This window comes from Schistocerca nitens, chromosome 2 (assembly GCF_023898315.1).
Source record: "Schistocerca nitens isolate TAMUIC-IGC-003100 chromosome 2, iqSchNite1.1, whole genome shotgun sequence".
Lineage (NCBI taxonomy): Eukaryota > Metazoa > Arthropoda > Insecta > Orthoptera > Acrididae > Schistocerca > Schistocerca nitens.
In genome coordinates, this window is record NC_064615.1 from 632,011,617 (window position 1) to 632,028,857 (window position 17,241).

General features: G+C 41.2%; 1 protein-coding gene across 2 annotated transcripts in view; it reads left to right on the forward strand.

Moving 5' to 3' along the window:
• Positions 1–17,241, forward strand: part of LOC126236743 (patronin) — a 438,638-nt gene that overhangs the window by 355,471 nt on the left and 65,926 nt on the right. For both annotated transcript variants that reach the window (XM_049946276.1, XM_049946277.1), the window contains 3 exons: positions 10,947–11,183; positions 11,932–12,118; positions 14,397–14,504. In XM_049946276.1, the coding sequence (XP_049802233.1) occupies positions 10,947–11,183; positions 11,932–12,118; positions 14,397–14,504 (532 nt within the window). The remainder of the gene's footprint in view (positions 1–10,946; positions 11,184–11,931; positions 12,119–14,396; positions 14,505–17,241) is intronic.

Here is a 17,241-nt window from a genome sequence, read left to right on the forward strand (position 1 = left end):
CCCCCCTCTCTGCATCATTTCCCAACTCCCTCCCACCTCTGTCTCCTATTATCCTATTCCATCTCTCACCTCTCTGTCTCTAACCCCTTCCACAGCCCTTCCCTTTGCCCGCCTCAATCCATCCGACTCTTTTTTCCAGCCTCAATCCCCACAACCCCCTCTCCTTCGCCTGCCTCAACCCATATCACCCCTTTTTGAGCCTCGACCTCAACTACCCCTTCCCTTTTGTTCCCCTTACTGCCACATTCCCTGCCCCTTTGAAGTAAGAGTTGCCATTTTGGAAATGTTAAGCTAAATTTAGATGTTAGTGGCAGAGAGCAAATTTGAGTAATGTTCAATGACAGCTTTATCTTTCAAATACACCAAGGAATGTATTCTATCCCAAATATTGAAGAAGAACCTTATGTACCTGGGCACACAATAATGCAATATATATTTCTACTGTAATTCAGTTCCCAGTAGGTTGATACTGTCTACTGAATCAGATGTCGGGAACTTTCAGCTTTCAGCTCACAGGATACTGAATATTCTCTTTCTTCTTCAAAAGCTTAAGAAAAAAAATTTGCATATCTTAATATACACTCCTGGAAATTGAAATAAGAACACCGTGAATTCATTGTCCCAGGAAGGGGAAACTTTATTGACACATTCCTGGGGTCAGATACATCACATGATCACACTGACAGAACCACAGGCACATAGACACAGGCAACAGAGCATGCACAATGTCGGCACTAGTACAGTGTGTATCCACCTTTCGCAGCAATGCAGGCTGCTATTCTCCCATGGAGACGATCGTAGAGATGCTGGATGTAGTCCTGTGGAACGGCTTGCCATGCCATTTCCACCTGGCGCCTCAGTTGGACCAGCGTTCGTGCTGGACGTGCAGACCGCGTGAGACGACGCTTCATCCAGTCCCAAACATGCTCAATGGGGGACAGATCCGGAGATCTTGCTGGCCAGGGTAGTTGACTTACACCTTCTAGAGCACGTTGGGTGGCACGGGATACATGCGGACGTGCATTGTCCTGTTGGAACAGCAAGTTCCCTTGCCGGTCTAGGAATGGTAGAACGATGGGTTCGATGACGGTTTGGATGTACCGTGCACTATTCAGTGTCCCCTCGACGATCACCAGTGGTGTACGGCCAGTGTAGGAGATCGCTCCCCACACCATGATGCCGGGTGTTGGCCCTGTGTGCCTCGGTCGTATGCAGTCCTGATTGTGGCGCTCACCTGCACGGCACCAAACACGCATACGACCATCATTGGCACCAAGGCAGAAGCGACTCTCATCGCTGAAGACGACACGTCTCCATTCGTCCCTCCATTCACGCCTGTCGCGACACCACTGGAGGCGGGCTGCACGATGTTGGGGCGTGAGCGGAAGACGGCCTAACGGTGTGCGGGACCGTAGCCCAGCTTCATGGAGACGGTTGCGAATGGTCCTCGCCGATACCCCAGGAGCAACAGTGTCCCTAATTTGCTGGGAAGTGGCGGTGCGGTCCCCTACGGCACTGCGTAGGATCCTACGGTCTTGGCGTGCATCCGTGCGTCGCTGCGGTCCGGTCCCAGGTCGACGGGCACGTGCACCTTCTGCCGACCACTGACGACAACATCGATGTACTGTGGAGACCTCACGCCCCACGTGTTGAGCAATTCGGCGGTACGTCCACCCGGCCTCCCACATGCCCACTATACGCCCTCGCTCAAAGTCCGTCAACTGCACATACGGTTCACGTCCACGCTGTCGCGGCATGCTACCAGTGTTAAAGACTGCGATGGAGCTCCGTATGCCACGGCAAACTGGCTGACACTGACGGCGGCGGTGCACAAATGCTGCGCAGCTAGCGCCATTCGACGGCCAACACCGCGGGTCCTGGTGTGTCCGCTGTGCCGTGCGTGTGATCATTGCTTGTACAGCCCTCTCGCAGTGTCCGGAGCAAGTATGGTGGGTCTGACACACCGGCGTCAATGTGTTCTTTTTTCCATTTCCAGGAGTGTAGATCAAAGACTGCTCAAGGTAATGAATGACAGGACCATGATTTGATAAAGATATTTGTTCAGCAATATGATAGGTACAATAGGCAATAATGTCTCTCTCATTAAATGCCTCAAGTCCTTGAACTTTAGACATTTTGTCTCCTGGGTACCGTACAATTGCTACGGTCACCCATCCATTGCGAGCTCTATTCTGATCATTATTTTGTAGAGTAAAATTAAAAACTCCTCCACAAGAAACAGAAGGGCCATGCAAAAACACCTGCCCATTAACGCTATTAACATTAATATCAATGTTGTCAATAGCCTTATAAACTATGTGGCGTGTGTGCCTTCTCCTCATGTAGTAGCACGATATCTCTGCGACTCCGTGCTGCTGCTCGTGAGGCTGCTCGACGACTGACGCCGTCTTGTGACAAACGTTGCTCATGCAGCTGCGTTATCAAAACCACAATTTCCTGTGGGCCCCTTAGCTCTCAGCCGTGAAGTGCGACCTTGAGCGCGAGGACACCGGAAATCATACTTTCCCATCACTTACTTCACAGATAATTTGAATCCAGGCAATCAAATGGTTATTTGGAAAAAGGAATTCTCTCTGTCGTTCTTCTGAATTGAACAATGGAAAATCCAGGATGGAATGTAACAGTATTATGAAAACGATAGTAGCTACTTGCGGAGACACTGAGTTGCAGATAGGCACAACAAAAATACTGTCACACAATAATCTTTTGGCCAACAAAGCCTTTGTGAAACACACACACACACACACACACACACACACACACACACACACACACACACTACTCATTCATTTCTCTGACAGTATCCTCCTCTCCTCTCCTCTCCTCTCCTCCCTCCCACTCTCTCACTATTCCTTCCTCTCCCTCTGGCTTCAGCTACCAGTGGCTGTGGTCGTGTGTGTGTGTGTGTGTGTGTGTGTGTGTGTGTGTGTGCGTGCGTGCGTGCGTGCGTGCGTGCGCGCGCGCGCTTTTGTCTATTTTTGACAAAGACCTCGTTGGCCAAAAGCTTACTGTGACAGTCTTTTTGTTGTGTCTACCTGCAACTAAGTATCTCTGCTACATTCTTCTGAACTGAATTAGTTATCCTGTGCTCTGTGGAGCATATGCGTATCATCCCAGTGTGAGGTTTTAAATTTTTTTCTGTTTTTTACTTTTCAATTATTTTTTGTGCTCACAGTATGAAGTTTTCTGTGCCTAGACAATGTTAAAGCTAACATACATACGTATTGTTCATTGTAACCTGAAAAAAATTATGTAGTGTTTAACAGTTTTTCAGTCCATACTGTATCATTTTCTGAGTTCAAATAGCAAGATGTTCACACATTATTTATCACTAAATTTTCAGTTAATACTAGATCACTGCTTAATTACCTTCTCATTTGTCTAGTTGTGAGTTTTGGTACTTTGCACCTTTGATATAAGTGTCGTTAGCCGTCAGTGTCAATCTTCTGCTGAATGTAAAAATTGGTTGTGTGACTGCTATTGTCACTATAAATCTGGATGTTCCTACTAGTTATTTGGTGCCTTCTTCCACTAATATAATTATTTGAAACATTTGGATGAATGGTAGATGAACCAGAACAGGGAAAACTAGCTCTACCAAAAGCATGCATCAAATCATGGTTCCAGCTTAGCAGTTGTTGCCTCAACAGTTAGTAAACAGGTGAACACATTTGAAGTACTAGGTACCTTCAGCATATGACAAAAGCATCTCCAAACAAATGGAAAAGACATTAGGATGTACAATAGAGGTACTCTTGTCACATAGTGAGAGAAAAAATGCATACTCCATTTTGCAAATGCAAATTCCTAAGGAAAATACATGTAAAGCATCAAAGAACATGAACTATGTGTACAGAGATACAGAACACAACAGCCAGTGTACTAGGCTTGAGGATTCTGTTATTGTCCAGGCAGCCATTAGATTCTTAGCACATGTTGCACACCCAAAAGAAAACACAGTTACTTTCTCAATATCCCAGGTGGTTGATTCCCATTTTGCTTCAGTGTAATAACCTCACTTTGTGGTGAACCCAGACAGTTCTTTACATGCCGGAATGAAGTTTTGGATCTGATCAAGAGTTACAAAGATTTTGTGAAGGTCCATGGCCTACTTTATTTCAACCCCTTCCTGCTCTCACCTAAGTGCCATGTCCATGCCATATACATCTAGCAAAATTGTGTTCGTGAAGACCAGGAATTAATATGCCTGTATGAGAGGGGATGTAGGCTATGACAGTGGTTCTCAAACTGTGGGACGCAACACTGAGGAGGAGGAGGAGGGGGGGGGGGTGCAAAGGGGGCACATATAATAAATAATTATGAAAACAAAAATATATTCTTAGGAACAAGCAATTCGCTTTATCTTTTGTCAAACAAACGATATGCCAGTGATTGGTTTGAATTTCGCTTGACATCGGTATTAACGCCAGACGTGGTCGACGACAATGAAACCGCTGTCACGTTTTCAGCATTGTTTGAAATAATTGGTCGAGCTTCATGACTTCCTTCAACACCACTTAGGAACAAAGCCTACCATGTAAGCTGAGTAGGCTTTGTTCCTGAGTGGCAGTGCTTCCTTCGATACTGGGCGGAATACCCTTTATTGCCTGCTCTATTAATCTTTCCATAACTATCCCATGCAGTGCAAGGTTTGGCTAGTGTATCTCAATGCATCCTTATAGTGTCTACTATAGGGATGCATTGAGATGCACAAGCCAAGACTATAATTATAATGACAACTATAGTTATAGTCTTATAATTATGACTTTGCGAGGAAGACTTGACTGCAGTATGAAGCGGTTCCTGATTAGTGAGAAACATCAAGACAGCAGTGGTCTGTCAAGTGGCAGAGGGGAGGGAGATACTCCAAAGGCGATAATGAAGAGGTATGATGAGAACTATTTAGTGCTAGACTTCATAAAAATTACAACCAATGGTGAAGAACGTCTGCAGTTTGTAGTTTGTTTAATGAGTTAGCTGCTGTTAGCACGAAACCTGCTGAGTTAAAGAGAGATCTTGAAACCAAATGTCCTGAATTAACGGGAAACCAAAAGATTTTTTGAATTTTTTTGTCACGAAAATTCAGACGAACTTTGCTAGAATGACAAATGTGACATCTAAGGCCCTTCTAGCCTCTTATTAGATTTCTCATGGAATTGCTAAATGCAAGAAACCACACATGGTTGCAGAAACTCTGGTTTTACCAGCAGCGATAGATATAGTATCAACAATGTTTGGCGACTCATTTGCTTAACAGTTGAAAAGTATTCCTGTCGTAAATGGCATAGTACGTAGAAGAAATTTAGATTTTCCTAATGACTTACTCGAGTAGCTTTGGAGACCAGCCACTTTGAATTTTGGGCCCAGAAATCTGGCCATTTATGCCATTATTTAAAATGTTAATGTCACATGTGTAATTGATGTATCGTAAAATATAATAAACACTAAAAAAGGCCAAGCTTCAAGATTTATTTTGGTTCTTTGAAAGATTACAAATTTTTAAATAAGGACGACAGAAAATAGAGGTGAGTTATTGAGCATTTTCTTCCTCTCGAGCTTCCAAAATTTCTTGCTCACTTAACAAACATTGTTTTTGTAGCAGAATTACAGCAAACTGTGAAACCTGGCAAGTACATGCTCAAAATTATGTCAACACAATCAAATACTGGCTCAATACTCTCGACATCAGCTGTTTCATTCTCTAAAGTTTCTTCAGAAATGTTTGTAGAAACTGACAGCAGAAAGCAGCACATGCAAAGGGACAGACAGTGGGACATCTGTGCATTGTTCTTGTATGATAAAGAGTCCATTTTTTGAGTAATAGATAGCTCGTGTTGGGAAAATTGCAGCCCAATCTATACTTGGACACAATCATTTGAACATGGTGTTTTGACCCGCGCTATGCTCAGAGGCAGTCACCAAAGTGTTAGAACATTACCTTCAAGCTCAGCAAATTGTGTTGCATGGTTAAGGGTGCAGTATATATGTGTAGCTGTAATCAGTGGTGTGACTGTATGTTTTATCATTCCTACATATATGTGTTAAATTTCATTTGATCAGCGGCTTAAATTATTACTCAGAAAACCACACAAAGCTGTTATAACCAATTGTCATAAAAATTTCAGTATCAATTTTTTGTCAGTACTTTGTGCACAAATGTGTCTAAATGAATCCCTCTCTATAAAACAATGGAAAGTTTAGGATGACATAACAACAATATTAGGAAAGGATAGATTGCTACTCACAATATACAGGGAGCACTGAATCACAACAAGGTACAATGAAAAGACTGGTATGTATTTAAGCTTCAAAAAGACTTCTTTTAAAGTAGAAAACACCTACAAATTCACACAAGCAGAACTCTCTTACAAAGAAGTGCTGTCTCTGGCCACTGCCACTGCCAGAGACAGTGGTCATGTGTGTGCGAAAATTGTGCTGTTTGTTTGTTTGTTTGTTCTACTTTAGAAGTAGTCTCAGCTTTTGACTGAAAGCTGAAATGTACAGCAGTCTTTTTGTTTTGCCTTTCTGCAACTCAATGTCTCCTCTGTATGGTGAATAACAGTCTACCCGTTTCACAGGATTGTTGTTAATCTCTATATACAGTTTGTCTTGTTATGACATTTTCAACTGACACTCATCATCTATTACTGCTTAACCATGGACCTTGCAGTTCGTGGGTAGGCTTGCGTGCCTCAATGATACAGATGGCCGTACCGTAGGTGCAACCACAATGGAGGGGTATCTGTTGAGAGGCCAGACAAATGTGTGGTTCCTGAAGAGGGGCAGCAGCCTTTTCAGTAGTTGCAGGGGCAACAGTCTGGATGATTGACTGATCTGGCCTTGTAACACTAACCAAAACGGCCTTACTGTGCTGGTACTGCGAACGGCTGAAAGCAAGGGGAAACTACAGCCGTAATTTTTCCCGAGGGCATGCAGCTTTACTGTATGGTTAAATAATGATGGCGTCCTCTTGGGTAAAATATTCCGGAGGTAAAATAGTCCCCCATTCGGATCTCCGGGCGGGGACTACTCGAGGACGTCGTTATCAGGAGAAAGAAAACTGGCGTTCTACGGATCAGAGCGTGGAATGTCAGATCCCTTAATCGGGCAGGTAGGTTAGAAAATTTAAAAAGGGAAATGGATAGGTTAAAGTTAGATATAGTGGGAATTAGTGAAGTTCGGTGGCAGGAGGAACAAGACTTTTGGTCAGGTGATTACAGGGTTATAAATACAAAATCAAATAGGGGTAATGCAGGAGTAGGTTTAATAATGAATAAAAAAATAGGCGTGCGGGTAAGCTACTACAAACAGCATAGTGAACGCATTATTGTGGCCAACATAGACATGAAGCCCATGCCTACTACGGTAGTTCAAGTTTATATGCCAACTAGCTCTGCAGATGATGAAGAAATAGATGAAAGAAATTATTCAGGTAATGAAGAGAGACGAAAATTTAATAGTCATGGGTGACTGGAATTCGACAGTAGGAAAAGGGAGAGAAGGAAACATAGTGGGTGAATATGGATTGGGGGAGAGATATGAAAGAGGAAACCGTCGGGTAGAATTTTGCACAGAGCATAACTTAATCATAGCTAACACTTGGTTCAAGAATCATAAAAGAAGGTTGTATACATGGAAGAATGCTGGAGATACTAGAAGGTATCAGATAGATTATATAATGGTAAGACAGGGATTTAGGAACAAGGTTTTAAGTTGTAAGACATTTCCAGGGGCAGATGTGGATTCTGACCACAATCTATTGGTTATGAACTGTAGATTAAAACTGAAGAAACTGCAAAAAGGTGGGAATTTAAGGAGATGGGACGTGGATAAACTGAAAGAACCAGAGGTTGTACAGAGTTTCACAGAGAGCGTAAGGGAACAAATGGCAGGAATGGGGGAAAGACATACAGTAGAAGAAGAGTGGGTAGCTTTGAGGGATGAAATAGTGAAGGCAGCAGAGAATCAAATAGGTAAAAAGACGAGGGCTAATAGAAATCCTTGGGTAACAGAAGAAATATTGAATTTAATTGATGAAAGGAGAAAATATAAAAATGCAGTAAATGAAGCAGGCCAAAGGGAATACAAACGTCTCAAAAATGAGATCGACAGAAAGTGCAAAATGGCTAAACAGGGATGGCTAGAGGACAAATGTAAGGATGTAGAGGCTTGTCTCACTAGGGGTAAGATAGATACTGCCTACAGGAAAATTAAAGAGACCTTTGGAGAGAAGAGAACCACTTGTATGAATATCAAGAGCTCAAATGGCAACCCAGTTCAAAGCAAAGAAGGGAAGGCAGAAAGGTGGAAGGAGTATATAGAGGGTTTATACAAGGGCGATGTACTTGAGGACAGTATTATGGAAGTGGAAGAAGATGTAGATGAAGATGAAATGGGAGATAAGATACTGCGTGAAGAGTTTGACAGAGCACTGAAAGACCTGAGTCGAAACAACGCCCCGGGAGTAGACAACATTCCATTAGAACTACTGATGGCCTTGGGAGAGCCAGTCATGACAAAACTCTACCATCTGGTGAGCAATATGTATGAGACTGGCGAAATACCCACAGACTTCAAGAAGAATATAATAATTCCAATCCCAAAGAAAGCAGGTGTTGACAGATGTGAAAATTACCGAACTATCAGTTTAATAAGTCACAGCTGCAAAATACTAACGTGAAATCTTTACAGACGAATGGAAAAACTGGTAGAAGCGGACCTCGGGGAAGATCAGTTTGGATTCCGTAGAAATGTTGGAACACGTGAGGCAATACTAACCTTACGACTTATCTTAGAAGAAAGATTAAGAAAAGGCAAACCTACGTTTCTAGCCTTGGTAGACTTAGAGAAAGCTTTTGACAACGTTAACTGGAATACTCTCTTTCAAATTCTGAAGGTAGCAGGGGTAAAATACAGGGAGCGAAAGGCTATTTACAATTTGTATAGAAACCAGATGGCAGTTATAAGAGTCGAGGGGCATGAAAGGGAAGCAGTGGTTGGGAAAGGAGTGAGACAGGGTTGTAGCCTCTCCCCGATGTTATTCAATCTGTATATTGAGCAAGCAGTAAAGGAAACAAAAGAAAAATTCGGAGTAGGTATTAAAATTCATGGAGAAGAAATAAAAACTTTGAGGTTCGCCGATGACATTGTAATTCTGTCAGAGACAGCAAAGGACGTGGAAGAGCAGTTGAACGGAATGGACAGTGTCTTGAAAGGAGGATATACGATGAACATCAACAAAAGCAAAACAAGGATCATGGAATGTAGTCGAATTAAGTCGGGTGATGCTGAGGGAGTTAGAGTAGGAAATGAGACACTTAAAGTAGTAAAGGAGTTTTGCTATTTGGGGAGCAAAATGACTGACGGTGGTAAAAGCAGAGAGGATATAAAATGTAGACTGGCAATGGGAAGGAAAGCGTTTCTGAAGAAGAGAAATTTGTTAACATCGAGTATAGATTTAAGTGTCAGGAAGTCGTTTCTGAAAGTATGTATAAGGAGTGTAGCCCTGTAAGGAAGTGAAACATGGACGATAAATAGTTTGGACAAGAAGAGAATAGAAGCTTTTGAAATGTGGTGCTACAGAAGAATGCTGAAGATTAGATGGGTAGATCACATAACTAATGAGGAGGTTTTGAACAGAATTGGGGAGAAGAGGAGTTTGTGGCACAACTTGACAAGAAGAAGGGATCGGTTGGTAGGACATGTTCTGAGGCATGAAGGGATCACAAATTTAGCATTGGAGGGCAGCGTGGAGGGTAAAAATTGTAGAGGGAGACCAAGAGATGAATATACTAAGCAGATTCAGAAGGATGTAGGTTGCAGTAAGTACTGGGAGATGAAGAAGCTTGCACAGGATAGAGTAGCATGGAGAGCTGCATCATACCAGTCTCAGGACTGAAGACAACAACAACAACAACAACTGACAAGGAGAGTTTGAGTGCATCTATATCTGTGAAATACTACATCTGACGCCATCACCCTCTAACTGCCAGAAAGAAAAACTAAGACCACAGGCTCCCATTAACCTTGTACTTAGTATTTGACAGAGTCTGCTAATTAACCATCGTCACTTTCATACTTTATTTGAAAAACTACAACTTAATGTGTAAAATATGAAATTATAATTATTTACTGTTAACCACTTTTAGAAGAGACCAAAACTGAGACAGTCCTTGAAACTTGCTTTAGCCACGTCTCGCGGTAATGTTATAATATATCTAAAAACAGAGATAATGTAACTTAACAGACGAAAGCGTTGGCATGTTGATAGACACACACACACACACACACACACACACACACACACACACACACACACAAACAAAATTCAAGCTTTCGCAACCCAAGGTTGCTTCGTCAGGAAAGAGGGAAAGAGACAGAAAGCCAAAAGGATGTGGGTTTTAAGGGAGAGGGTAAGGAGTCATTACAATCCCGGGAGCAGAAAGACTTGCCTTACGGGGAAAAAAGGACAGGTATACACTCGCCCACTCACACACACACATCCATCCGCACATATCTATGTGCGGATGGATGTGTGTGTGTGTGTGTGTGTGTGTGTGTGTGTGTGTGTGTGTGTGTGTGTGTGTGTGTGTGTGCGCGCGCACGAGTGTATACCTGTCCTATTTTCCCCCTAAGGTAAGTCTTTCCGCTCCCGGGATTGTAATGACTCCTTAGCCCCTCCCTTAAAACCCATATCCTTTACTCTTTCTGTCTCCTTCCCTCTTTCCTGACGAAGCAACCTTGGGTTGCGAAAGCTTGAATTTTGTGTGTGTGTTTGTGTTTGTGTGTCTATCAACATGCCAACGCTTTCGTTTGGTAAGTTACATCATCTTTGTTTTTAGATATATTTTTCCCACGTGGAATGTTTCCCTCTATTATATTCGTAATGTTATAATATCATATTTAAGTTATTTGTTTTCTGCCAGATGACTCTGGATGAAATGGAGCGTAAAAAGGAACGCATAATGTTGCTGTCGCTTCAAAGGAGACAACAGCAAGAAGAAGCAAAGGCGTTGAAGGAACAAGAAGCACAGCGCAGGCGAGAAATGGAAAAACTGCGGCAGGAAGAACGAGAACGTAAGAAAGAAGAGGAACGTCTCCGCAGAGCAGCCATTCTTGAACAGTACAAGCTTAAGAAGGCCATTGAAGAAGCAGAGAGAGAGGTAATTTTATTGCAGTTTGTTCATTCAGGATTTACTTTGTAAGTAATAAATGCAGAAGCAGTTTACAAGGCATTGGTTTACAATACAATTGGATTGCGGTCGAAGTGTCTATTTTATCTTTATAAAATATTTTGACAACTTCCCTATTGCTGATTTTGTTGCTTACTATTTGGTTGGAGTCCAAACAAATCGGTGTCTACACTGGATGAATGCATGTAGGGAAGCTATGGAAATATTGTGTAGAAATAATGCGACAATTTGGCTGCAAACCTAAAGCCTTGTAACTGTCAACATTCTGCAGAAAGCTTGAAGGATCACAGGACCACAGTTCCATTGTATTCCATCAATACAAGTTGTCTTATAACAAGATCTCGCATAAGGATCATGCACCCTGTGTGTAGGCTCATCTCTATCCCTCGGACACTGCCCTCGCACCTCCTGCTGACCCTTCCCCCTCCTCCCCCCCCCCCTTTCCCCCAATAAAAAAAATCCTTCTACTTCTCTTGTTGCCCTGTCCACTGCTCACTTTTTAAAATTTATTTATTTAAATAAAGATTGCTTGTCTTTTGTTAATAAGAATGGGTCACCTTATTACCACCAGTGATTGTATTGTGCTTGGTAAATTAGTTTATTGCACAAATAACTGAGGCTAGCATAAGCCACACAGATACATTTGTTTAAATTTTATCATCAATAAATAACATTCTTTGTGAATTCTGGGTTATTAAAAAGTTGCTACAAATTTCAGGGTAAACTACTACCAGAAAAAGTTGAACTTTCAAATATGAAACCTGTTCCTAAGATGCGTAACAAATCATCGGCAAGTTCTCGTCCAAGGCCGAAAACAATTCATGTTGATAGTGGTAGTGTGGATGTCCAAGAAGGTATACTGAGTCCAAGCCGAAGTAAAAAAGGATCAACATCAAATCTCACAGGTATGGAGTTTTGTAACTGCCTCTCATCTGTACTGTGTATTGGTAATATATCTTTGTGGTTGCCTTTTTATATCTGTATTTTGTCTTTTCCTTAAAACAGCAGTTTTTTTAGATGAATATATCATTTTAGTCATGGGCATCTTTTTTTTATTATTATTGTTTCGTAGCTTCTGAGCAGGCTGTTCATATAATTGATTGTGCTGTAATTATTCTTCACTTGTGTAGAAGAAATTTATGCTATTAAGTAATCTGTTCACATCATTGCCCACAATGGGAAAAAATTTAACATTATTATTTATTGTTGAAATTGCATATCAGTTTTCTATTATTTTACTTTTGGAAAGTTGTGTGTATTTTCTTTGCTATGCAATTGCCCTTAAGAAATTAAATGTGATTGCTGTAACTGCATATAAGTCTCCTATGTTCATGTCTTATCTGTCACATTCTAACACACTTGTTTTTATTATTGTGACATTCAGGTAATTTCGTCAATACTGCAAGCTATCAAATAAAATTCTCGAGCTTTCAGTGGCTAGCTGTGCCATTGACATCAGGAGTGAAACTACCGACTGCCAGGTCTGGCACTATTTCCCACATACATAGTATGATTACAGCCACTGGTACCAATCAGAGAGGGCCAAAATGACGAGTTTGTGGAAGGTGATTTGGGCAGCTCGTAGCAGCTCTGGCCCACCGTAGGACTGAGTGGCATCAGGTAACATGAGGGGCCGGTGCCACATTTGAAATTGACACTCTTGCCTCCCTACAAGTGTTAAGCATCCATCGTTGCTTCCTTCCGACATCCGAAGCCTGCCCCCATGCTCTACTCAGTGTGTATCCCTGGTCTCTTTTGAAACTGTTGCTGTTCATTCTAATCTCAGCCTCTTTTTTTTTTTTTATAATGGAGTTGCACATGACACATGAATCAAGACTCTTGTGTTCTCAAGCTGTATTTTGCGTCTGAGGCAATGCTCAGCTATGGCCAACTTGTCGAGCTCCCTTTGGTTAATATGTCTCTTGTGCTCGTTAAAATTCTCTGCAACTATACAAATTGTCTGACCTATATAAATGCTGCCGCACTTGCAAGGGACGCTATTTACACCGGGCACATGAAGAGATCTGTTGTCATTAATAAGGCACAATGTATCTCGTATCTTGGAGGCGGGTCAGAACACTGGTCTCAACCCATGTGTCTGCAGCACACGTGTTAACCTGCTGCTTGTTGCCCCACAGTATGGCAGGAAAGCCACCGGCTTGCTCTCTCCTGCTGAATCACAAGTCATCATTCTTCGGTGATATCTGAAAGCATTTGCAATGTCTGTCTTACAGTAGCCATTCTCCCTGAACACAAGCATCAAGTGCTGCAATTCAGCCTGTAGCTGGTCATCATCAGAAATAACTTTGGCTCTGTGTATTAACATATTCAGGACCACATGGTGAAAACTACCAGCGTTCAAATATTGATCATTGTGTGTCAGTTTCCTGTACACTGAATGATCAGCTTATCTCCTGCCTTCTTCTCAATTAAAACATCTAAGAACAGTAGTTTGCCATCCTCTTCCATCTCAGTGGTAAATTTAATATAAACGCAATCCATGCCATTCCTCATGGCTAGTATTTGATTTTGGTGGCTTACCTTTCGACAGCATAAGGGTGACGGTTAGTCTGATGTCTTCAGCTATGTCAATTAGAGATTCTGAATGTACTGCTCTGTTCAGCTAATAATCTCCAAAATTGGCAGACATTGTGGGACTAATGAAAAAATAAGGGGTTTACTCAGTGCTGTCAAAGAGCTGTCATCCAGTTCTTGTTTGGAGAGATTAACAACTCTTCTGTGGGCCTTATCGTTATCCATATCTGTTCCTCCATTAGTTAAGCAGTCAAACTTGATACATTGCGTTAGCCACAGAAAGCTCAAGAATTTTATTTGAATTGAGGTGGCTTGAAACCTGAGGTTTTATTCAGTAATGCCGCTGCAAAAGTCTTGAGGACGCTGCAAGTTATCACTATAAAGTAAGAGGAAGGCATTACGTGGACCACAGTACAATGTTTAAGGACACAGAGATTCATTAAATTCTATTATTCAGCACTGTTGTAATGACCAGTATGCTTACGTAACTTTTGTGGCTTCCAGTCCACTGTGCTGTCAGTATTTGCATTATTATTTTCCTTCTTGTTCTTTTAAAGCATTTCCCTGTAACTGCTTTTGTTGTGCTTGATACCAGTACTTTATTTATTGAGATTTGAGTTACCTGCATGATTTTTCATTTTCTTGTAGACACAGTTTACAGCCAAAATCTGAGGAGGGATTATTATCGTGGCTCACAGGATAGTTTAACAGAAAGATTCGAAGAGCGGAGAGGTGGTCCAACCTCTCTGTTCAGAGGTGAGATTTGAAGTGTTTATGAAACTAACATTTCTTTCTTTTTTTATTTAACATTTCTGTTTTTCTGGCATTTGTCTGAGATGCTTAAAATGTGCTTCCAAAAGTATAATGATCAGTTCTGTAAAGTTGGATCAAGGGATGGTTGCCTACAAAAGCTAATGAAGTGTCTCCTATCCTAAGTGACATTTACAAAAAACAAATTATGGTTACTTTTAGATAAAATGTGAAAAAATTGCAATATTTTTGACATAAGTAATTCACTTATTCCTAAATCTTCTTCCCCTAACTTAAGCTGTAGTCTTATTTTGTATAGTATATTTGTTGACCTACTAGAGCTTTTTGTCTTCACCATGTTGCCATTTCTTCTGCTTGTTCCCATAGAACAAGCATTATATACTAAATTCTGCAGACAGTGTAACAATAGTGTTGTGTTCTTTCAACTTTTATTAATACTTCAGTCCTCATTTAGCCCGACTTTGCTTTTTATTGACACTTCAACTTATACTACATAAATTTTGTTAATTTTCATCTCATCATCATGGTAAGTTTGTTGTTTGTTTGAAATCTAGAATTGTTAATTCTTGAACTGAAGAAGTTAACATGAGATCCTATTTTTCCTGAATTTACCCTTAATAGTTCCACGTCATCCGAAGCCTAAAAAAAGCTCTGGCAGTTGTTAACAAAGGTGTACAAGGTTAGTGGAAAATTGTGATGACAGTTTTATTGGTATGCTGAGTGTCATGTTTTAGGGCTCTCAAAGTATGTTTGTACATTAATATTCGTAAAATTTATTTCCACTGCTGAACATTTTAATGTGAATGCAACTACTTTTGACACTCTTATTTGGTGCAATAACTAGCATCATTACATATTAATTACTGTAGTTTCAAGCAATGGAAAGTCCAAGTTGGATTGGAGTATCAACAAACTTGCAAGAGATAGATGGCTACTCACCGTTCTGGTGGTGGGTGGTGGTGGTGGTGGTGGTGGTGGTTGTTGTGTGTGTGTGTGTGTGTGTGTGTGTGTGTGTGTGTGTGTGTGTGTGTGTGTGTGTGTGTGTGTGTGTCCGCCCGTCCTTTGGCCAAAAGCTGAAATGTGTAACAGTATTTCCATTGTGCTTCACTGCTACTCAGCGTGCCATTTTTAGAGCGCAGTCTGTCCTTTTTGTAATATTGTTAATTACTCTGGTTTGTCCTTCAGACAGAGTGAGGTGGTGCGATGGTAATACATTGGAGTTGCATTAGGGAGAATGGTTTTTCAAATCTTTCAGAATAAGTTTTAGATTTTTCACGGTTTTTTTGGGATGTTACCTTAGAAGAGGATGTGGTCAATTTCTCCCCATTCACCTCCCCACCCTGCCCCTTGGTTCCCTAACTCAAGCTTGTGTTCAGTCTCTAATGTCTTCACCATCAATGGGTTGTTAAATTCTAATATTCTGCCCTCCTTTGTCTTCAGAGGTGGTTCTTTTATTTGCACAAGACAACAAGTGTACAAAGGAAGTAACATGCCGTTAAGTACCTAACACTAATCATTTCAACCAAATTTGTGAAGCAACGCAAAAAACAGTGTTTGTTTAGTTAATTTACAATGTTTCACCAAGAGCCCACAGCTGATTTACTCAAAACATTAAAGAGATAAATTAAGTGAGACTTAGCACAAGAATCAGATAAAGATATGAGAAAGCAGTTTGAATTGGGATAGAAATTTAGAGAGGGGGGAGGGGGTGAAGAGCACAATTAACTGATTGCTGACAACCAATGGTTAAGTGGGTATTACATGACGATGCGCAGTAGGCAGCGATAACTCGCGCAGTAGGCAGCGATAACTCGCTCATGCACAGTGCTTTCTGCTTGTTGTTTGGTTATTGTTAGTCGGCTAGTGGCGAATTTCAGATTTTCGTGTTGGGATCTTCTGAATTTTTTGTCCAGCAAGCATGTTTCATAAATGCAGCAAAGAAACTTTTTTCGCAGTACTCATTTATACTAGCTGTTTGCAAAATGATTTTTTCTATTGATAACTTCGTATTCTAGAAACGAAATGGGGCAAAGAGGCATTAAGAGTCTTAAATCAATCATGCAGGGAGGAAAGGTGTAGTATGTATGACCCACTGTAACGTAATAAGGCAGTCGGAAATGGTTTTTTTCTGAGTAACATGCATATAATGTTATACACTGATTTTCGATTTGTATCATAGTGCCTTAGTTTACGAAAGTTCATGTTTGATTTGATTGTGTCTCTCACTTGATTTCAGCATGTCAGAAAAGAGAAACTGGCAGTGAAAGGGAGAAAGTCCTTGCAGTTTGGCCCAGTGCAACAGATGAGGACGGCAACTTAATAACACAAGTACACCTTTAAGTATTGGTCCTTTAAAGTGTTGCAAATTGCAATGCATATGTCTACAACTACTTTTGAACTGGTGGGCCGTGCTATTCTGTGGCTAAAAGCCAGACTTAAAAGATTCCGCAGTCGCCAGGAAATATATTGTTACTGTCAACCTGCAACATAACAGAGCATTTACCAGAATTTTATTCGTGACCTAGGCTGGCTTAATCACAAAACATATAAACACATAATTTAATTCTTACTTTTGAGAATATGAGAGTGCCTCCATCATGGTAGGTTAGAAAATTTAAAAAGGGAAATGGATAGGTTAAAGTTAGATATAGTGGGAATTAGTGAAGTTCGGTGGCAGGAGGAACAAGACTTTTGGTCAGGTGATTACAGGGTTATAAATACA